The sequence below is a fragment of the Ammospiza caudacuta genome, chromosome 7 (genome assembly GCF_027887145.1).
Source record: "Ammospiza caudacuta isolate bAmmCau1 chromosome 7, bAmmCau1.pri, whole genome shotgun sequence".
In the NCBI taxonomy this organism is placed as follows: domain Eukaryota; kingdom Metazoa; phylum Chordata; class Aves; order Passeriformes; family Passerellidae; genus Ammospiza; species Ammospiza caudacuta.
The window spans coordinates 32,991,386-33,014,893 of NC_080599.1; the positions used below are offsets into that span (position 1 = coordinate 32,991,386).

At 44.4% G+C, this 23,508-nt stretch overlaps 1 protein-coding gene across 2 annotated transcripts in view; it reads right to left on the bottom strand.

Annotated features, from left to right (window-relative positions):
- Positions 1–16,479: 16,479 nt before the first annotated feature.
- LRRC8D (leucine rich repeat containing 8 VRAC subunit D) overlaps positions 16,480–23,508 on the bottom strand; it is a 52,088-nt gene continuing 45,059 nt past the window's right edge. For both annotated transcript variants that reach the window (XM_058808768.1, XM_058808769.1), the window contains one exon: positions 16,480–22,126. In XM_058808768.1, the coding sequence (XP_058664751.1) occupies positions 19,563–22,124 (2,562 nt within the window). In that variant the 5' untranslated portion in view covers positions 22,125–22,126 and the 3' untranslated portion in view covers positions 16,480–19,562. The remainder of the gene's footprint in view (positions 22,127–23,508) is intronic.

Genomic DNA, 23,508 nt, shown 5'->3' on the forward strand with positions numbered 1-23,508 from the left:
CGAGACATCCACACCATCAGCCTCACACACCCGCCCAGCGGGCCTTGGTGAAGGGCTTCAGAGTGCGCTCCGCTGAAGTCAGGCAATGCCTGGGGACTGAGCCCTCGATGGCACCCCTATAGATACAGTGCCCTGTCCATGGACCCGGCCAGTTCCCAGTGTGAGCCGCTGCTGTGTTACGCAAACCAAGCGGCTTTGGCAAACCAAGCGGCTTTGTGAAATAAACCGTTTGTTTAAGAAATGCCCTCTGTGATGCCTCCTTTGATGGACCTAACACCACCAGTTTACCTAACAAAGAAATTCTTTACTGCCTGGATTATGTCACGCTGTCTAGTGTGAGGTGTTCCTGCTCTTAGGGGGGTGGAGGGTTGGGACTAGATGACCTTTAATATCCTTTCCAACCCCTTAACATTCTATGATTCAGTGATTCTGTGATGCATCAGCCTCCAGCCAAAGTATTTTGTGTCTGTAACAGGCTGCACTGGAACACCCCAAATGGCTGATGTTAAATACAGACTTCATTTGAGGTTAGTTGTAACACCGTGCTCCTTTATGCAGCCAAAAGATTTGAAGAAACAGACTTCATCCAGACACACGATCATACAAAAAATCCTCAACGACCTGTGTGAAGATCATATGAGGAATATGCCACTCCTTAGAGTTTAATTTTTTATAAACCCTGAAAGAAACAAAAAAAAGGGGGGGGGGTAAGAAAAAAGCAGAATAAAAAACATATGAGACGGTAATGAGCAGATCTGGTACATAAAACCTGTGAGCTCTCAGGCTGTATAAGCGAGCAAAGCCACTCTCTCATGGGGTTTGACTTGCCGGGGAATCAGGGCTTCCTTCACTCTTGGGCGGCCGTAGCAGTTTCTCGCCATCCGCAGTGACAAAAGCCCCACTGCAGGCCCGCACGATTTGAGTCACCGCGGTGAATGCCGAGTGAGATCCGGTCAGTCCGGGGCGGGCGGGCACAGTTCCGCCGGCCGGGCTCTGGAGGGCAGCAGAGGCGAGCGCATGGGCCCGCGCCGGGGGGCGCCGGCACCGCCGCCATCCCCGCTGAGGGAGCGCTGCCTGCGGCTTCAGCTCGGCCTCTCCGCCAGAGGTACCGTGTGATCGGGCAGAGCCATGGCTCCGGGGATTGACTGTGCCCTCTGTTCTGTGCCCGTGCATCCGAGCTGGTAACGAGCTCCAAGCCAGTGGGCTTGGTGAGTCACATCAGCAGTGTGGGAGACACGTGCTGGGAGAGCCTTGAAGGATTTTTCCCTATGCACGCATCCTTAGGAGCAGGATCAGGCTATCCATGCTGCCTGCATATGCATGTTTGGGGTCTCTAAAGACCAAGACTGAGGATTGGCAGAAGCAGGTCCATAGCATCTAACACTCCTCATTCATAGGAAATTATGCCCAAATACATATTTTTGTGAATCTCTCCACTATTCTCCTAAAGCATACCTATTATGTGACTAATCATCAGCAAAATTACTCATTAGAGTATACTAGACTTCCAAGGGTGCACAGGGTTAAGCCTCTATAGTTTGTTATGTTAAAAATCTGAATTCAAAAAGTCAGAAGCAGCCCCTGAAGACATGAGTGATCGTTGAAATCAGCAGTTTCATATGGACTTCAGGAGGTTCTGAACTGGGCCCATGCACATCATGTTAAGATTTCTTGAAATTTGTCTGCAACTCTCCAGTGTTGCTGTGAAGACTACTGCTGTCCTGTGTGTCCTTTCATGGTGTGAAGAACTTACTGACAACAGAGATGGTTGTTATGGGGACAGGCATCTGTCAAAGAAATGTGCCAAAGAGAACACCTGATTATGAAAAATTTGGTTTCATACAGAAGAGGAAATACAGCCCTGAAAACACAGAGGTTTATTTGGGCTTACTGTCCCACAACCAGAAGCTCAAGGAGAAGAAACTGGATCTGGGGGCAGATCAAAACTACAGGTATAACATACAATTTTTTGGATTCAATACAAACAGGTCAGCAAAAGCGTATTATTTTAGACTTAATTATGATCAATGGGCCACTGTTGGTTTCAGAGTTTTTAAAACAAAGACTCCTTCTTTTCTCCCTGCAGGACTCCAAAAAGGAAAAAAAATCTAAGCTAAGCAAAGTAAAACAAAATGGAGACATAAGAAGAGAAGGGGAACAGACCAGCATTGTACTTCATTTGTTCTGAATGATCAAAACATGAATGTTTCAGTTCAGTGTAGAATCTCCCTGTACAATTACATTCTGCTCTTGTATTCATGTTCTAGTGTTTCCTTGGGTTTGTTTTCTCAGGTTTTTTGGGGGATTTTTGTAGATTCTTCAGAGCAGTGCAGGGATAGGCGAACAATGAGTGATTTTTTCCAAGAACAAACAGCAGCACGGTTACTGTGAAATACAGTTCTTCTGCAGTTCAGTGCTGTGACTACCCACACCCTCTCCTCCTCTTCCCAAGTACTGTGTTTTCCTCTGCCCTTCCTTTTAAAGCTTTGTCTAAAACCTGAAAAAAATCTGTCTTATAACTATCCATCACTGTGAACAGTGGTTAGCAACCAGGTACCAACAATTGTGGAGGCCTAACACTAACACAGTTTAATTGCAGTGGAGTTGATTTACATTTCACTGAAAAGAAGAGAAAGGGTTCTTCTGGCCTTTGATGGAAGATGTCTATTAACCCTGTTTAGAGCAGGGGTGGCTAACAATGTTTAAACCTACAGGAGTACATCTCTCCAACAGCACCTCTCTCCTGTACCATTAAAGCAGTGTTCACAGCCAGGCTATTTATATGTATGTGTGTGTGTGTGTGTGTGTGTATGTATATATGTGTATATATATATATATTTAACATGGATGTCCACTGACACTTGACATTTTTAGGAAGTAGCCTTCTTTACATTTTAGGATGATGGAGAGTAGGGCAGGACCATGAAAATTACATTGATTCTTTCCAGAACGTGAAATCTAATCCCCTTTGTTTCTTTTTAGGTATTAACATAGAAGCAGATCCTTCCATCCCGGCTTCACAGAAGAACCATGGTAACCATCCAGAGCCACACTGATTTCAGGGCTCTTATGTCTGTCATCACAGCATAAATCAGAGCCATAATATGGATTTCCAAAGCTCAGATATGCTCTCTGAATGCATATATTGAGAACACAAGCATATAAGATGCCCTAAAATTCAGCAGGAGGGAGTGGAAACATCCTATATGCAGAAACTAATCATGTACTCCTTTCCTCCAGGGGAAAAACCCCACTTAGAATATAGATTAAAAATCAACCAAACTTAATAAACTTCTTTATGTAGCTCCTTTTGAGGAAAGACTAGAAGCCCTCAAATGTGCCATAACACAGACCTGCTGGAGCTCACACGCTGGGTGGCCCTGCTGGAGCCTCCTCAGCATCCCACCAGCAGCAGTGGGTATTTGCCAGAGACAGTCATTGCTGTAACTCTTGGGCAACAGTAGAACACTGAATTTAGGGTAACAAAACCCATCTCGGGGTTTGGGCTGGTTTTTGGCATGGTTGCCAACAACTGGTTAGTTGGGAATAGAGACAGAATATCAGCTTCATTATGACACAGCCCTAGAGGAGAAAGGATCTTTGCAGAACAACTTTCTAGTAATTGTCAAATTATTAGTGAAGTGCTTTACTTTTCTTGAATGCAAATACAAAAAACATTAGCAATTATGCTTATTGCTCTTTATATTTACAACTTGTTTTTACTTTGCACTCCTTGACGCCCAGCTCTAGTTGTTATCTAAGCACACAGAAAAGTGCTGCAAGAGGTGTGTGGGACTCTGGTCGGGCTCTTTGCCCTGTAGCCTCCACCCTGGGTGGCAGAGCTGCGTAGGTGCCCTGAGCAGGGACAGAACTGGAGCTGCCATTGCTCTTTGCCTCTCAGTCAGCCCACTTATGCCCTGGAGCATTTCTTTCAGTTGCTTATGAGCCCATTTGCTCCCATGTTAGAGATGCCTGTACCATACCCCATCCTAATTTTCTTTTTCCTTAAAAAGAAAAAAAGCCCAACAAGACAATAAACTAACACAAACATACATATTCATTGTCAGTATTTTTCAAACCTTCTGTATAGGTAATTCTGTATCAGAAGGAGCACAAACCCAGTTCCTTTTCTTTCATGCTGCATTAGGCTCGGATGTGGGTTTCCTACAGGAACTGTTCACAGAGGTACAAGACTGCCCATGCGCCTGTGCTTCCTTCCTCAAAACTGCCATGCAGTCACAGAGACTTTTAAAATACATTTTAAAAGGGTAAGGGGGACAAAAAAGGTTGAGCATGTATTTAGATATTTACACTTGCAAGCCACTTTCTGAGCCTTTGCTCTTGAGTTTTATTCTCGGACTTTTCAGTGTGACTGAGCAGTATTTTTTCTTGTTTTTAATTTATAGGTCTTTATTGTTACTTAAAGCTCAAGTAAACAGCTAGAGCTTCTTTCTCACACTGCATTCATGCTTACTTCCCATGCACTTCAAGGATGACAGAAGTTTGAGCAAACTCTTTACTGTTCAAGGCTCATAAAACTTACATATGCTTCACGTTTCTGAATCAGATTTTTGTATGGAGTGCAATGTGAAAATTTAATGCTGAAAATAATGATTCTCTGTGCTTCCCGTTTGTTTTGCTTTGAGTTAATCTACAGTGAGGAGCCTCACATACAAATATTGCAGTTTCTGTGAAATGTCTGATGATTACTCACTCTGTTAGCTCAATAATTGTGCTGGTAAACTCACTTTGGAGTCTTGGTCTGGAGACAGGATAAGTTTATTCAGTGCAAAAGGTGGCTGCTGTGCCACCCTCCACGTGTCAGCAGCCAGGGCAGCAGCCCTCAGGGTGTCAGGGATATGAGTGCCTTGGCACTGATGGAGGTTTCACATCCCCTCAGCTCTTCCCTGGTCTGAAAATGACTTGTGCCCTGGTAACTCTGCCTGCTGTGCTCTGCAGTGCAGCTCTGCCTGCCAGAAGACAGCTGTCTCTGCTGAGGCCAAAGCAGCTCATCCAGAAATGATAAAAGCATCTGCTCATTAGCAGCTTTTCCTTCCTCCTCCTCTGGCACTTCACTTGCTACTCTGGATCTCAAGTCCTGGCATGAATGGAGAGATGCTTTACAGAGCCTGAGCATATTCATCAGTATCTGCAGTATCTGTCAACATTTCCTCCACAATATTTGAGAGCACTTTGAAAACAGTGCTGGCTGTCTCTCAAAAATCCTTGTGAAACGTGGATTTCACTCAGCTCTGTGCTCCAGGGTCATATGTTTGTTGGGCACGTGATTCCAGCAAGATTCATCATCTGTGGTGCCAATCCAGAAACACTTTAAGAGCAGATAACCACAACTATAGATCTTAATGTGGATGCACAACATGGTTTTTCTGCACACACGCACAACTTCCCCCTTTTTGAGGGCTTTTGAAAATCTCATTCTTTCATACAGTTTATGTGCAGTCACACAAATAGCTGAATCAGCACTCCTGAAGGGAATTTCTGAGAGAGGGCAGGAGTGTGTATTGTGGTGATGGGGGATTCAAAGGCAGTTTTCTCACCTAATTTTGCTACCAAGGGACATGTACTGCTAGGTTAATGGATTCACCCCCTTCACTGCTGAGATTCCCCTGCACAAATCCTGGAAGTATTTTAGGTAGCTCTGGGAGGGAACTGTGAAGATTTGTATTTTAACCTTCTAAGTGGTGTACGTTAAGTACTCTGTGACAGAATTGTCAAATCAGGATTCAAACAAAAAAGAGACACATACACTCCCCCCTCCTGTCATTGATTCTCACCCAGCTCAGTTGTCCCCACACAGGGGCACTGGTGAACTGGTTTTGTTATGGGCTCTGAACCAGATCTAACCTGTGGCTGAGATACACCTCTCTTCCTTTTTCTTTCTCTCTTCACAATAATGACTCCAGCAACTACAGGCAAACTAGCAGAGAGCTGCAGTGTGAGGGGTATCTGTTTATGTATTTTTCTATGAGAGGCAATAATCACATGCAAACATATACATCTAACATAAAGTTAGGCCCAGAGACCCAGAACACCAGGGTTAGTGCTCCGCAAAGCAGTGGGCTTGTCTTGCCTCCTGCAGCATTCCTGCACACAAAATACCATGTTTTGGAAATGTACATACCATGGGCAAGGGCTCACACTGGCCCCAAGCACTCTGGTTGCTCAGCCCACACCCACAAGCAAAGGCCAGTTCAGGCTCCCTGTGGGGCAGAGTCCATGTGGGAGTTGGCTGCTCCAGGAGCTGATGTGGGCTAGGCTGGCTGTGGCTTTATCCTTGTATTACGTTCAAGGAATTTCTCCTGCACTGCACTTGTTCGGTGGAATTTGTAGGCAGAGCCAAAGACTGATCCACAACCACCTCAGAAAAGTGTGATTCATCAGATGGCATTTGAAAGGGACCATCCCAGTGTCTGTCCCCTGGAAAACCCCTGGATGTACCCACAGAATTCTCTGCTGGCAGTGCTTCTGGAGGTGGAATCCTGTCCTGGTGGGCATTCCTAGCAGACACCCATACACTTATATTGTCTTCTCAGTGTATTATTAACAAACACTTTTAATTTAGTCACCTGGAACAGGCTTTCAGTATTACAGAAAAAGAAAAAAAAAAAAAGAAAGAAAAGATTTCTGTGTTATTTCTGGAGGCCTATATAAATTTTTCCACTTTCTCCTTTCCACTGCACATCACCTCCCTTTGCATAATTGCATTAAGATGTATAAACTCTCCAAGATATATACTAGGGGAAGGAGAGCAAAATCAGCAATAACAGAAAAAAATACCGAAATATCACTTTCCATCCAAGTTACACAAAAAAATTTGCAAAATTACTTGGCACCAGAAGCATGGGAAATCAGAGCCACCTACTAGCCAGTGAAGGTGGGGTTCCTGTGTGCACAGTCAGGGGTGTGCCAGCAACAGTAGGAGAGGTATTTTTACAGACCTTTGAAGTAGAAAGTCTCAAGACCCTTTGCTGACATCCAAGTCACTGCTGGTCAAACCAGCAAAAGGCAGCAGCACTGAAACTGTGCTGTGATCATACCCTGCCTTATCATGTAAGTTCAGCTCAAGTGAAAAGGTCAAAGATCTCCATGTGTATTTTAAAACACAGAAACCAAATCAACCTGTTGTTAAATCTGGGACACCTAGGAGATCAACTGTAGGATGTGGGGTTTTGAATTAAAACTTCATGTCTTCTTTGCCTGAGGATTTAAGTAAGAATAGGGAAAAAGAAAATTAATGTTGTTTATGAAATCCTATAGCCCTGTCAGGTATGATTTCTTCAGCAAATTAAAGAAATTTGTAAGCTGACCAAAACCAAGGCAGTTCCCAATCTGCTCAGGATTCCTCCAGCCTCATGAGGGCTGTGCCAGAGCAAATGTCTCTGCATGAACTTTCACCAGTTCCCTCCTGAAAGCAGACATACAAGCTATTAGTTCAAAGCTACTTTCCAGATGCGCTAAGTCACAAGAAAAGCAAAGCTGTATATCAGCAACCGTGGATATGGCATTGTCAATTCCAGCTCTTGGATTAAATCGATGCGCTCGCCATTCATGGGAATTGAATTGATGGGCTTGGATCTTTTCCCAGCAGGCTGTGTCCACTGCTCCCTCCCCAGAATGAATACACCATCTGGCTCTCCTCTTCAGCTAACACACAGAGCAGAGCAAAGCAGTGACATCCCTTCTCAGCTCCCTGTGTAGCTTTGGGTCCGGGTGCCAGGGCAGGGCTGACCAGCCATGTGCTCACTGCTATTTCCCTGGCTGAGCCAGATCAGCAAAGACAGGGGGACAACATAAAGACTGGACTTTCTTTTCAGCCACAAGCACATTTCTTTACCTGTAACTCGTGTAAATATTTATCCCCAAATGGCATCTGAAGATCCACACTGTATACGGTGTTTCTGTTTTCTCTTGGTATGCCTGGGACAGTGAAAATCAATAAAACAGAGTTTCACTTGCAGAGTTTGAAGCCACAGTGTTTCCCCAATAAACACGCCATGCACACTGCTTTACTACTTAAGAGAACTGCATCAAAGTAAAAGCATTGCAGGTATGAATCCTGATCCTAGAGCTTGTGAAAAGATACTTACAGAAGCTGAAGGACTGAGTTGTACAACCCTTGCAGCACTGAGTACTTACCTGAGCACAACCAGGGCATTGAGAAGGCCTGGCACAGAAATGCTCCCCACAATTCTGTGGTTTCAGTAAAACAGCAAATTAGTTAATGAAGGATAGCAACATCTCCAGAACAGCCCTGAATTTTACAGAGTGGGTTTTTTTCTGATAAAGTTGGAATAAATGTACAGTAACATCCATTCAGGAAGAAAATGTTCCCCACATACTAACAGGACAATACAGTAGAATGGTTCCTTCAGATGAGAAGTTTTGCACTAGATTTTATTCGGGAGGAAGAATTTAGCCAGAATTTTTTCCTGTTCCAAATCAGCAGCAAAAAAAGAAGAAACCAAAATAAAACCCACAGGGAAGAGAAAATAAAAAACTGCAGATACTGTTGTCAAACTTTTAGCAGGTTGAAATCAGAGCTACCATGCACAATGGCTCAAGTCTGAAGTTTTCAAAAGAGTCATCTGGAAAAAAAACCAACTTTCAATTAATTTTGAATGTGAAGCTAAAGGAATTCAGAACAAACATTTTGGTAAAAGTTCTTTAAGAGGGGTTAGAGCAGGAACAGTTTACCTCTACCCCAGTTAGCGATGAAGCTCTGAGAAGCAACCCAGGTTTTTTAGGATTGTTTCACTGGAGTTCATTCAACCACATGCTTTGTATGACAGAGCTTCAGGAGGTGAGCAATGAAGAGGCAGAACAGCCTGGGAACAGTCAGCACACTGAACTGCAGGACTTCTTTGCTTTCTGTGATGTGTTAGGACCAGTTCCAAACTCCTCATAATCACTGCATTAATCTCACAAGCTGTGCCTCACTTCAACCCTGCAACATTAGAAACAGGAAATTTCCATCCCCCTGGCCTTTGACAGCCACTTTGCCACTGCCTTTGTGCAAAATCTCATAGAAGGAAACAAGAGCTGCATCTCCAAATGTGCCTGCTCCAGGAGACAGTAGGTCTCTGTCTGCTCAGTCTGAAAAAACCTTTGCATTTTTAAGTCAGCTCGAAAGAGCTCCGAAACTGTTGGCTCATTCTGCCCCAACATCAGCACACCCCTCAGCACCCCTCAGCATGCACGTGAGGTGGAGGAGCCCCATCTGGGCCCTTTTATGGACAGGGCTCTGCAGAGAGAAAATCAGCAAAAGCCAGACACCAGCCATCTATCCCTTCCTCTCCATGTGTCAGGCCAGAGGGACATGCCTGTCTTTAGCACAAATCAGGGACAATGGGAGTATCTGGCAGTCCCTTCTCCCCCTCTGTGACCAGGAGTAGAACTCAAATATCCTCTGCCATCCTTTGCAGTGACTGAAGTCCCATCCTTGTCTCCTGCACAGGAGCCCACACTGGAGCCAGTCCCAGAAGGCCACACAAGCTCAGAACACTCAGGAGCCAGCAAATGATGGAGCATCCTGCAAGCGGCAGGGAGGAGAGGGGTCCTGCCGGGTGTCCTGGGTTGACAAGGAAGTGACAAGTTTGCGCCATCGTTAAACCATGACACCAGGGAGGAGCCCCCAAACCGGGAGCACGTTTGGGTGCGTTTGTGTGACACAATCAAAGAAGTATCTATCAAAGGCTGTGGCTTACACCAAGGAGTAAAGCTTCTCCCCTCTGAGCAGATGGAGCCTGTGTGCCCAGATGACACCGCTGGCTGGTCTGTAAAAAGCAAAATAAGTACATGCTCTGAAGGATGGACAAAAACGAGACAGAGAAGGACAGGGAATTTAGCTTTCCTGTCACACAAAGTTATCCCAAGCAGCCTGTAATAAAGGTGTCACGATGGAGGAGTTGAAGCCATGCCTGAGGCTGGTGGCTATCCTGTGTGCCCTGCAGTGTGAGCACGTTGTAGTTGTGGTGCCTCCTGATGGGAAGATGCTCTGCACCACGACACTGTGGGAGAACCTCCCTTCCTGACAGGAGGTGCTGCAGATCATAGGGAAATCAGGGCACAAGCCAGGGCCTACCACAGCAGAGGTAGTTTCCATGTATTTGTTAATCTTCCCTTGAGTTCTCTCCCATGAATTTCCTTTGCATCCTCTTGAGACCAAGAAAACTCGTATCATCCCCAATATTCTGTTGCAAGGCATTTCACATTAAACCTCCTAAACAGCACCACAGCAAAATACTTTTGTACTAAAATGAGTTGTTTTTCTTCTCCAAAATGTGTCATTAACAGTTACTGACAGGAGGAGACACTCCTGCAGGCAGTGGGACTGCTGAGGGCCAATGATCTTGGGGCTCAGGGCATTTTTAACCCAAGTCCTTGTAAATGGCCCAGCCCCACTACACATCACAGCATGAGAAATCCATCCCAGGCACCCCACCTGCTCCACTCCCATACACAGAGGAGCAGCAGCTCACACTCAGGCCCATTTGCTGTTAAGCACTGGAAATGCTGTGGTCAGCAGGATAACAAATGGAGAACCAGCATCTACACACTTTTTTCCACATCACACAGGACTGACGTAGTTTTATAATATCCAATGCCTAGTCCAGTGTACATCTGTCCATCCTTTAAGCTTCTTTGAACTCAAGTCTTGCACAGAGCTAATCACACCATCGCCCCCATTTTGCTAATAATAGCAGCAGCCCTTCAGGCTGTCAGGAGCACTGACTGCTGCCTAACAAAACCACAGCAATGCTACATCTCTGAGGTCTCTTCCATTACCAGCCCCTTCTCACTCTGGTGAGGAGAGCAGCAGAATGTAAAGCTAAATTGTTATTTTTTGGACCCTCAGAGCCCCAACAAGGCTGTTCAGTGTTTCACAACCCATGCTGTCTGCTGCTAGCTCCTCTGGGGCACTCAGCACTTAGAAGAATGTTAAAGAATGTTAAAAACATTTAATTAAACAAATCTGTTCAGAGTTAAAGATGTTGCTGAGGCTGATCAATGCAAGAAGAAACACAAACAAAGCTCCACAGGCACAAGGACCTGTACATAGGGCAATAACCCTGCCTGCCTTCCTCTGAAATTACCTTTCACAGTGGGTGTAATTCTTCTGGGGGGCAACTCCTTTGGAGACAGCCTGGCTGGGAGCTGTTCTGGGATAGATGTGGCCAAGATTCACTTGAATTCCAGGCAGGGAGGAGAAAGGCAGGTTTCAAACTATGCTCTAGCTGCTGTCTACATGATTATTTTACCTTTTTTTAATTACTTCAGAAAAATGTTTTAATTAAGCCCTCTTCTGCAGAGTTCTAGTTCAAAACTGCAGCCTGTCAGCTTTACTGGTCCTAAACTGAGAGGTCCCTGAGAGGGGAAGCTCCTATGTGCAATGCCTGTGTGGGCTCCTGGAGCTGACCTCTGCCTTGCAGACACTACACTGAATCCCTGGGGTTTCAGATCAGCAGCACCTGGGGAAAACACCACTGTGCTCTGGGTGAAGGCTGAAATCTGTGGTGAGAGGAACATGCACTCAGCCACAGACAGCTCTGAAGGTTTGAGGAACATTCCCAAGTACAATTATTCATCCACACGAGTGCTGACTCGCAGGGACAGCGCCACCGCACACACACTCAACTCTAAAGCCAATTTACTTAACGAGATCTTAGTACAAAGACAGCTAGAAACCTATCTCATTCTCCTGGGTCAGATCATGCTGGCATTTTCATAGGTCTCAAATACACAAACTGATACTGACAGTGAGCAATTTACAACCCAGCCGGCCTTTGCTTTTTGTTAAGCACATTTTGCAGTTTCAGTAGCTTGAAACCTGAGGCCCTGCAAGGCACCTGGTTTCCAGCTCTGTTGTTCATTACAGCCCTACAGACCTGGATACACACTCTAGAGTCCCCACTTGCCAGCATTTTATATCCACAGGATATTCTTGCAGCTACAGTGTGGGAAGAGCTCCACAATAAAACTGTCATTACAGGTAATAGCCTGGAGGGCTTGGAGACCAACCACCACCTTCAGATGTATCCCTGGACCTCAGAGCAGCCAAACAGCAAACGAGGGCAGCAGACCCTGTGCAACATCCTGCCACTGCCCTGACCAGCCCCAGACCAAAGGCACCTTGAAAATGATCTCTGAATTCCCTTTCTGTGGAGGGCACCAGGAAGTCGTGGCCACATGGAGGGTGGGCAAACCAGACATTGGGTGACACTGTCACTCCTGGGGAGATTCCTTCTGGCTGTGTGTCCATCCTTAGGGTCAGGGCTCTACACTGGGAGGCCTCAGCCCGCGTCCCACATCCCAACACTGCTTTTATCAAACTTGGTAAACTGAGAGGATTGAGAGGAGAGAAACAGAAGTTACAAACTACTGAAGGAGGAGGTTTAACCCAGGGCAGAGAAAAATAAGGGTGGGGGAGAAGCACTCACTGCAGAACAGGCTGTGACAATCATCAGGTGTTCTCTGCATCCTCCCTGAACAGGGTTAGAAACACACAGCCCAATTTCCAACAGTGACATGGGAGGCTTTTGAGACACAAAACTGCAGGAGCCATGGGGATGGCTGTGGAAATGGCAATGTAAGGATGTCATGGCAGCCCCTTCCTTGGAGGGCAGCAAAAGAAGGTGGTTCTCCCGGCTGTGTGAGCTGGACACGGACAGGACCCCCTGCCCCAGCACTTCCATGGAGCAGCCCCGGGAGCTGGGGGAGGTTCCAGGCGGGCTTGTAGAGCTCTCCCCACCCGGTTCCGCCTGCCGGCCACAGGAGGACAATCCCTCTCGCGGGAAGCTGCAGCTCCCAGATTAGGCTCTGGCCCCGGCAGTGCCGGGGTTCCCTGCAGGGCAGGGCTGCAGCTCCGGGTAGGGCCCTGCTGGGAGAAGTGCCAGGATGGGCTTATCACGGACACTGGCACGGAGCAGGAGGGGACGGAGAGCATCTCAGCAGCCAGCTGCACAGGCACCCTGAGCCACTGCTCTGACAGCCAGAGGGGACAGATTCCAGGAAACAAAATAGAAAAAAATGGCAAAGTCATACAGCGCCATGAGAATTTGAACTTGGCTTTAGGCAGGAGCACTTGTAACTTACATTCCGGATTTTACACTTATCTTTCTGAAACTTCTGAAATTTCAAGCCAGAGGTGGGGGCTCTACCTCCTCTCAGGACCATTTATTCCCACTCATTCTGCATTTCCTCCTGTTATCACAGTCTTCATCTTTCAGAAACATTGCATGTTTCATTCAACAGTATTCCCTTTATTTTGTGGTTAAGGGCACACTCTTTCTTGTATGGCATCTCCCATAGATGTCTCAGGAGGAGTGAGGTAAATCTGGCTTCCCCAGAAGAGTGAACCCTCCATGGGGTGCTGGCAGCAGCCACAACACCCAGACCTTCTCCCACCTCAGCTCTGCCAGAGCACCTCCAGCAACACCCTCTGGGGTAAGCCTGCCTTCCCCAGGCCAACAAGGTTGGCTCCAGAGTTGCTGCAGCATGGTGTTAGGGAAAATGGTTTTAAAATCCATCTTCACAAACCACGTGAAGCAGCAGAAATACCCAGAACTGATTAGCAGAACAGCAACATGTCCATGCATTTTTCCTAATGGTCTACACAACCCAGTCCTAACTTGAAATTTTATTGTTTATGGGCACAGCATGTTCATTTTATGGGAACAGACCTGCTCTGTGCTGGAAGACTTCCTGCAAGCAACTGTGGTGTTAATTTAGAAGATGGCTTTCTTCCCAAATAGTCATCATTAAACCAATAACCCTGTGTTACCTCCAGCACCAAGGGGCAATGTGCTGTCGGGGGCAAGACAGAACAAAGGTCCCAGTGATAGTAATTGCAAAAGGGCTTAGGGGCTGTTCTCTTCAGGGAAGGGAGAGAGATGCAGCCTGGCCAAACTCCAGGGTGTGTGGTTTTAAAGATCCTCACTTGAGTTGTATTGTGTTGATGTGCAGCATTACAGAGCTGCCACTTCTGCACCCATGCCTGGCTCAGTTACAGGAACTATTTTTAGCATCTCAGCCAGAAATGACATCTCTCATGACTTTTGTCATGGAAAGAGTGCGTGTTTGCAATCAGCTTGGGAAATCTGTTTCTGAGCTTAATTCTACAGCCTCATCTTTGCTACAGAAACAACTGCACTCAGTGACACAGCCTACCCTCCTTTGAGCAGCAAGGGGAATGATTTGCTGTCCTGGGAAATTGGTAACAGCATGAACCCACAGGGTTTTGCAACCTCAGTGTTTGATGCCTTTGGTTTAAGTGCTGAACACGCTGTATAAGCACAAGCAGCCAGCCTGAACTGGGAACTCTGCTGTAGTGCTGAAATGCCAACCATTTGGGTAAATCATTAGTTTGTGCAGTAATTTCATCAATTCACAGAGGGAGGCAAGGGATTAGTGCCAGGGTCAAAATCACTACAGAACTAGTCTCAAATCTTTCAAATTTGGTAATCTTAAGGATCAATTTGCATGTTCCTACAGTAAACTTGCTCAATAAACTTTATTTAAACGCCTTCATAAAATGTCTTTCTGAAGAAACAAAGCACCCAGGCTTTGCAAGGGCAAGGATATCAGTTTCTAGGCTAAGACAAGGCAGACCAGTCATGGATGCACTGCATGGTGGTTGGCCCTGCTGTCACTGGAAAGCAGAACTGTTTGTGCTGTATTTGTAACTGAACTGATGCAAGCTGTCCCTCAGGGCTTTTCTCAAAGGAATCCTGAACTTCAGTCTGCCCAAACTGCTCAGGATGCAACATATCCACACAGCGTATACACAGTCTGTTTGGCTGTACTTCTGCAAGCTAATAGGTCAATATATTTCTAACCATTTGGTTTGCCTTAATCAGAGCATTAGCAGTTCTCTTGCTGTGCTTCTTCAACACAGAGATGATTAAGTAAACAGCCTGCCTAGAGAAGGTGGAATTTCCATCACTGTCTAGCCCATTCTAATATTGACCAACATCTGGCAGTAATGAGTTAGGAAACCTTAGTTCTGCATGAGGCAGGGTGGCAGGCTTAAAGACATCCTGAGGTACCTTCTAGTCCTGCCCAGACTGATGGTGATTTGCTGTCTAAATCAAATTGTGCTGGGATCACACATTAGAAACATGTTGACATGGCTCTGCCATGCAGCTAATGATGAGACTGCCTCTCTGCCTCTTGAATCCTTCTACATGACGTAATTTCTGCATGATTTGTGTTTTTCATAATCATTCAGGCATTTTACCTCCTTTAACAAATCCACAGCTTACAGACAGGAAATGCTTAGCATCCCTCCTTGCTCTGGACTGAAAAGCAGTGCCATGGTCCATGATGGTTTGAGGCCAGCTGCTGCATAGAAAACAATACCATCACACTGGTGACAGCTGCCTAGATGAGCTCCCCTCAGCCCATTGTGCCACTGTGCCCATGGCTCTGCTGCCCTCAGCCCACTGTGCCACTGTGCCCATGGCTCTGCTGCCCTCAGCCCACTGTGCCCATGGCTCTACTATCAATACTGAGATCCCTCAGCAAATCTGAGACTTCTGTTCTCATGTTTAGCACCCTTCACAGGGTCACAACCCAAAGACTCAACAGAAGCCCCATTTGTCAAGTTCACAATAAGCTGCAGCAGTTACATGTGGGACTGTCAGGTTTCCCGCTCAACTCCCTGTCTTGTGAACTAAGAAGTCTGAAAGCCAGATCCTGTAAGAAATGACAATGACAGTCAACAGCACAGCTACAGAAGCACCTGCTTTGGTCAACCTAAGTAAAGGAATCACAATCTAATCCACTGCCTCCATGTAACCATACACCACTGATTTCTCTGCACATCCATGGAAACACAATATATGGCTATTTCTGTAAGATTTTTATTAAAAATGCAGCCCACAAATCAGAACCCCCATACTCAGACAAGATGTACAGCGCCTGGGCACCCTGCTTTGCTACCAGAGAGGGCAGCTCAGGACTGCAAAGCCATTTATGGCAGCAGCAGAGAGCCTTTCACGAGTGTCAGCATCTTCCCTTAAACCAAGAGGCTTGATGCCTGCACAGAAATGTCATTGTTCAGTTTGCATCATTGGAAGCAGTTTCCAAAAGGTCAATTGGAAAACTAAAGGGCCTTCACCAAAATGAGTTACAGTGGCAGAAGCAAACAGAATAGGCAATTTCCTACTTCCTCTCATTTGAACAAACACAGGTTTTTCTTCCAGGGCCATACACGTGTTCTGCAGAATTTGATTAGCCAAATAAAAACATTTAGGTCATTTAGATTGTGTACATGAAAAGAAAAAATCTGAAGTACTGCATTCTAGAGAGAAACATACCTACAGGATTTACTGGGAGCAGCAACTCATACCTCTTCATATTTCTTAGAGTACAGGCACCACAGAACAAGTTCAGAATGAGGTACTTGAAATCAGAGAGTTTACTATGCAAACACACTTTTCACCCATTGAAAAAAATAGATTAGAGGAAGATATAAACATCTTATTTATTAAATCAAATAGAAATGCAAAATATATTTCACATGCCTTACATGGAAAAGAGATGAACTTCCAAGACTTTAAAGCAAAACTGTGTCAGTTGACACGCAGGAAACAGGAACATTATAAACAGTCACAAAGAGGAGGAAGGACTGGGGGGAGGTGACATGAGGGTGCTGGGAAGGTCCTCCCCACTCTGAGAAAGATCTCTTAAAAACAAGAATGGAGCTTATGCTAAGCAAGCATTAGAAGTATGTTAATTTTAACATACATTTATTTTGGAGGAAATTATCTAAAGACATACAGTTGGCTACTAACTATTCAAAACAGTGGTCTAAGTTATGTATACCATACTCATTAAGTGGACATGGGTTTAATTTTTGAGTATAACCTAGTCATATGAATTAGACACGGGTTTATTTTTTGAACATCAGTAGGGCCAGCAGGAGAATCAGAAACACCAAAAACACCTTTTAAAAACTAGATCAATACACAGCCACGTTCTGTGCGACTCTGCTATTAAAAAATGGGGAAAAAGATTAAAAATATAACTATTTTTCTAAGTATTTTAATCATTTTGTCGTCCTCCAATTCTTCCTCCCTCCTACACACAATTTCTTGGAAACTGAAATGACACTCAACAGCAAATACAAAGCATACACCAATAGTATAGTCCACAGTTTTTCTAAAGAGTCAATAGTCCAGCAATTTTAAAGTGATCTATGTGCAAAAAATAAACAAATGAAAGAGTTTCTTAAAAAAAGAAAAGTCCGCTGCAGCCTTAACTTCTACTTAAAAAAAAAAGAATCTGAGGATTTGCACTAAGTTTCCCAGTGGAGAACAGATCAGTAACTCCAAGTACTCTGCCTAACCTGTGACTTGGTGTTGCAAAACTGTCAACATCCCAAGTTTACTACCTGCTGGCAAGTGGAAAACAGACTGTATCCCCATGAGAAATAGGAAAACCACTATTCATAAACTGGTCCTCTGAGATACATAAACATGTGGTGCAGGTATGTATTCAGAGACTGCTACCTACAGCTGAGAACAGTCCTCTCAGCATGACTAACAGTAAATTATTAACAATAAAATATTCAGAACTTCTAAGAGCAGTATTTGAAATGTTCCTGCCTGCTCAATGCCTCTAGGCCTAAGCTATCCGCTCGTTAATAGTGGTGTAAGTCAGGGCAGCTCTGGTGAAGTTACAGTGGAAATCACTGTGCATGAGGATTTGTGTGTGAGAAGAACAGTCCCCTGAACTACAGACTAGTTCAGTCCTGACCACACTACAATAGGGAATTGTGTTTAAACCATGAGTAATCATGCAGTCATCTCCCAGCATAGTAGTTCTTTTCTGCACACATAGAATGTAAATGACTGAGATTTACAACTGATGATTTTGCAGATTTAATGGATTATATTTCTCTAATGGTTCTGGCAATGCAAACTCAGTAAAAAAAAACACCACCAAAAAGGCCAAAAAAAACCAAAACCAAAAAGACCAAACCCAAGCTCACTGCTGTCTGCTTTTTTCTTTATTGGATGACTTATCTGGCACACAGTGAGGATTTCTAACAGTAAGTCTTCAAAGACATCAGATTAGTTGGGCTGGGTATGGTAAAGCCCAGGTGCGGAAGACACCACAACAGATGATAAAGCTTAATCACGGTTAAGTGAAAAAGCAGATCTTATGTCTGTTAGTAGTCTGGTAAATGGAGATGACGCCCCACATCCTAAGCCAGGGCGGTGAAACAGAACAATCACCAACTCATAAAACGCCTTGAGTTTTCCAGATAAAAACTCAGAAGAGCAAAACATGAGCAGTAAAGTCACTTGGTGTTTAATGGCTTTCAAAGTCACCTTCCAAAAGAGCACAAACATCAAAACTATCTCCAACTTGAAAGCCACACGGCAATATTCTGCCTTTTGCCACCCACTGCTGCATGGGACAGAGGAGCACTGTGGAGGCTGAGGGGGAGATCAGCTGCAGGAAGGTGACCAGCCTTGGCCAGGGTGAGGGACTTCCACAGAAGGAATCTCACCCAAAAACGTGAGGCTTTGAGAATGATGGCAAACATACTTGGACTGATGCAAAACACTGAAGTACTGCAGAGTGTCCAGAGAAGGGCAGTGGAGCTGGTGAAGGTGTGGAACACAAGTTCTGATAGGACTGGCTGAGGGAGCTGGGGGTGTTGAGCCCAGAGAAAATGAGGCCCAGGAGGGATCTTATTGCTCCCTACACCTACCTGAAAGGATGCTGTAGTGAGGTGGAGGCCAGTCTTTTCTCCCAGGTAACAAGCAGTAGCACAAAAAGACACAAGTTGTGCTAAGATAGATCATTAGGAAAATTTTTTTCACTGAAAGAGTGGTCAAACATTGGAATAGGCTGCCCAGGGAAGTGGTGGAATCACCATCCCCAGAAGCATTAGACAAAAACACAGACATAGTGATTAGGGACATGGAGGACCTGGCAGTGTTAGGTTAATGGTTGGACTCAATGATCTTACACGTCTTTGCCAACCTAAATGATTCTATGAAACCACATACCTTAATGCAGGAAAATGGTGGCTCTGGTGCAGTTCAAATCACAGCCAAACTGGTTTTATTTGCCAAGGACAGGTAAACACTAACAACACAATTCAACCTGTGTTTCAAGTGCTGTTAGGCCCATACCACATACAACCTTTAGCCTTGGTCTGTCTCCCCATAATGCACTAAAGTAAAACCAGACCTTAAGGAATAACTTGCATAGTAAGAAAAGGTCATCAATTTAATCATTTACTTTTAAGCAGGCAAGCAAATTTGTAAACATTCAAAAGCGGCAGCATCCAAGTTACAAACAATTTAAGGAAAAAAGAATTGAGATTATTAAGGTTCTTTATCCTCTCAAAAATTTTGGAAATGAACTTTTAAAACACTGCAAACATTGAACACTCAGTTGCACTTCTAAACCTGCTAGTAATTCTGCCTTCCAAGGAATTCTTTCTAAAACAGATGACCTCACAGTTGCCATACTTTTTATCATTTGCCATTTGGAAGTCAGCTACCAGAGCATTTCACCTCAGTCTAAATCCCATTAGCAAAGGGAATGCCCGTGTCTTGATTCAACACCTCTTTAACTTCTGAGGGTAAAGTGTCAAAGAGGTGATCTTCCACTACGAGCCCACTTTTCCTGAGAAGCTGACACTGCCCCAGTGTAGCTGGCAGACGGTCCAAGCAGTTTCCCTTCAGTTCCAGGTAAGTCAGCTGCAACAGCTGACTTACTTTATCTGGGATTGAGGTAATACAGTTTTGTCCCAGACTCAAAGTCCTCAATTTAACACATTTAAACAACTGTTTTGGCAAAACATCGACTTTGTTTCCTGTGATGTGAAAATGCTGAAGATTTTGAAGCAAACCTATTTCCACTGGAATCACCGCAATGGAGTTGTAGCTTACATCCAAACACCGAAGTTTCTGTAAACTGAACACTGCGGCAGGTAAGGTTTCAAGTTTGTTATTGGAGAGATAAAGAGACTCCAAATTCTTTATGTGAGTAATGGATGAAGGAATGCTGACTATTTTATTGTGCCACAGCTTTAAACAAGTCAATCTTTTTAAATGCTGGAAACTGATAATTTCTTCAATTGTGCGTATGCTATTTGACTTTAAATCCAGTTCTTGTAAGTTAGAGAGACTGAAGATGGCATGGGGAATTCTCTCCAGTTCACAGTTCTGCAGTTCCAACTCTGCAACATTTGTCATTTTCTTAAGGCTATTGAGTACCACAAGCTTAGTGCCATCGTTATGAATGACTAGTTTTGTCAGATGTGGTGCTACATCTGTGATATTGGGGGGAATTTTGGTCAAATTGCTCTTCACGTGGAGAATTTTAAGGTGTCTCAACTCTCTAAGAGATTCAAGCCCTATCATTTTATTATTTTCAGAGTTCAAGTTGCCTATCAAATACAATTCACGGAGGGTTTTGAGCAAATACACCCACGCAGGAATTTCTGCGACATCTGTGAATTTCACATGAAGGCATCTCAAGTGGTCCCGGAGGAAGCTGAAGGCAGTCTGCTCGACCTTCGCAGGGCAGTGGTACAGATGAAGCTCCTGAAGATTTGTCATCTGGGAAATTTTGGCTGTAATTTTCGCTTCAGGAATCAGCTCCAGTTTCAACACATCCAGATCTGTCAGATCAAACACTGCATCAGGGACCCCTGACAGCATGAAGAGATGCAGCTCCTGCTTGTCCTGGGCGTTGCGGGAGACATGCTGCCTAAGCTTTTCGTAAGTCCATTCATGGTTCAAACTAATCCCGCGCAGTTTGTTCTCGCTTACCTCCGACAAAAAGACACCAAATCGCTTCGAATACAGCTGGTCATACTGATCCACCATGTGCAAGAGAAATGCAAAATCATTTTTGACATCTGGGATATCGCTGAAGCTGCTCTCTTCCCTGACCTTTTCAAAGGAGTATTCCTTCAAAGGTATCCGGAACAGCCAGAAAAGCGTGTAGAGGCAGATAAAACCATAGACACAGATGAGGGAAATGTAGCTGATAAGCAGCTTCTTCAACATATAAGCCATATTATGTGTACATTCAAACTGTGTGTAGCCAATCAGGTGCTCCACTTTTGGGTTGCAGGTGTGTTCAAAACTGATGGTGTTGACGAAGTTTGCAGTATAGCAGAGAATAAATATGAACTTGACAGTCTTGATGACAGTCTGGCCAACGTAGAGCTTGTAAATCAGATCGCTGTCTTCCACGTGAGCCCGGAACTTCCGGACTTTCTCAAACAGCGCCTTGGCCTGTTCTCCATCTTTCTTATCTAAAATCGTGACACTGGGAATCTCGATCATCGGCTTGTCGGCTGAAAATTTGAAGCCAGATTTGGTTATCATGGGAGTGCTGGCACTTGGGCTTCCTTCATCACTGCTAGTGGAAACATACTTGGGCAGGGACTGGGCACCAGTTAACCTCTGTTTGTTCTCCTCAGAGTCCTCACATGCCGTTTCAGACAATGCTTTTGTAGTCCAAGGAGACTCAAAGCACTTCCCCAGTATAGACACAAAATGCTCAATTTTTGAGCAAGTCTTGGGATACTTGAACCAAAAATTACTACTGACTATTAAAATGATAGTATGGATGAGAACAAGATAGGGAAAATACTTTGAGTACCAAGGAAGAGCCAAATGATAGCACATCTGGTTAATAAACACATACTGCTGAAAATCCAAATTTGTTTTACGGCCTGAGGAATCTTTCTGCTCCTTCTTCAGCTCCTGGTCTGATTCAGTGGGTTGATACTGAGAAGGGGTAGCTCTGCTCAGAAGAATGTCAGGTGTTACAGTGGGGGCAAAGGAAACAGTTCTCATTGACGCTTCTTCTTGACCAGTGGTTGTTTCAACAGTGGTGAAGTCAGCCTTCCCTGCTGTATCAGGCTGCACTCTTGAATTTACAGTAGACTGCAAAACTGGCAAGCAGACCACCTGGTCTTTTGTCAGCTGCATGGTTCCAGCAAAAATGGCGACCATTAACATAACAACAGCGAGATAATCCATAAATACATCCCACCATGGTTTCAAGATACGGTAAGTTGGCTGGATGTCACTGAGCGATGCAACTTCTGCAAGGGTAAACATTCCTACAAGAGAACAAAGAGAAAGTTACTGTTATTGACTGAGGGCATTAATTTTACCATTTAAAAACAATCCCAGCTTGACATACACAACCTCAGAAGGTTTCTCTTTTGTAATGTTTTGTTGCCTGTTGTATATTTTCCATCATGCCACTTAACAGTTTTTCCAAAACCAAAACAATGAAGTATTTTAGCAAAACAGAAGGCTTCTTACTTCAGGCCACACCATGTTTATGTATCTTTGCCACTTCACAGCACTGAAGCCTGCTCTGTGCAAGTGAAATATCTGAAAGGTATAATACTGTATCTGATATATATTAATAAAAGGAAGAGCAACAATAGACTACAGAGCACAACATCCAATTCTGTAAAAATGATTGCTTAAGTCTGAGCACAAAAAATCCAGCACTAACAGTATTTTGTAGTACCTTGCATTTAAACAAAATAGCATTTCTCTCAATACTTTGCACTCTGCTCATGACTTGGACAGCACATTTTAGGTCTCATTACATCATCAGCAAGGTCTCTCATTTGTTTTAATCTAGCACAACACGGTATCTTCCACTCCTTCCCCCTGAGCATCTGCATGTCTTATCAGATTGATTGGCTCCTTTCCCTTTTAAGTATCACTGCAGCACAAGTGAAAGCCTTCCAGTCTTTCCAAATGTGAACATTTGGCACAATCCTTTTTAATATACTTGGATATTTTAAAATAAAAAACTGTTGGATGGGGACTTGAGCAACCTAATCTAGTGAGTGGCATCCCTGCCCATGGCAGTATTGTTGGAAATAGATACTATGTTTAGGAACCTTCCCACCCAAACCATTTATTCTAAGATTGGACCAAATATTGGTACTGTATACATTTTTCTCCCCAGTTGATTTAACCCAGCTAACCAAGAACAAACTGCACAACTCTTTCTAATAGGGAAAACATTTTTTCAGATATTACCACATCTAGTGATCACAGGAAGCCAGTTAGTACAGTAGGACAGGAGCTGACTGCAAGGCTTTCACTTGGTCTTAAACATATGGACGTGAGACAAAGCAGCAAACTGACCATGGGGAATCCAAACCTCTCTGCAGCTTTAAGCAACTTGCTTTGCTTTTTGTTTTGACAAAAAATGGAGTAATCAACTTATCAGCTTTAAAAAAATAAGCTTCCTGTGCAAGCAGGATGTGGTAAAATCATCATTTTGACTGCTGAATTTGTGACTCAAGTTGCCATTTCTAAAGAAAAATAGCTTGTGTGCACACATGCAGCTGGGAAGCAGATAGTATGTACACTATCCCACAGAATCTGTCTCCCTTGCTTGGGACATGAACAGCTTAGCAGAGCCCAAGGAGGTCACAGCAGGCAGTAACAAGATGCATTTGATTTATTATTT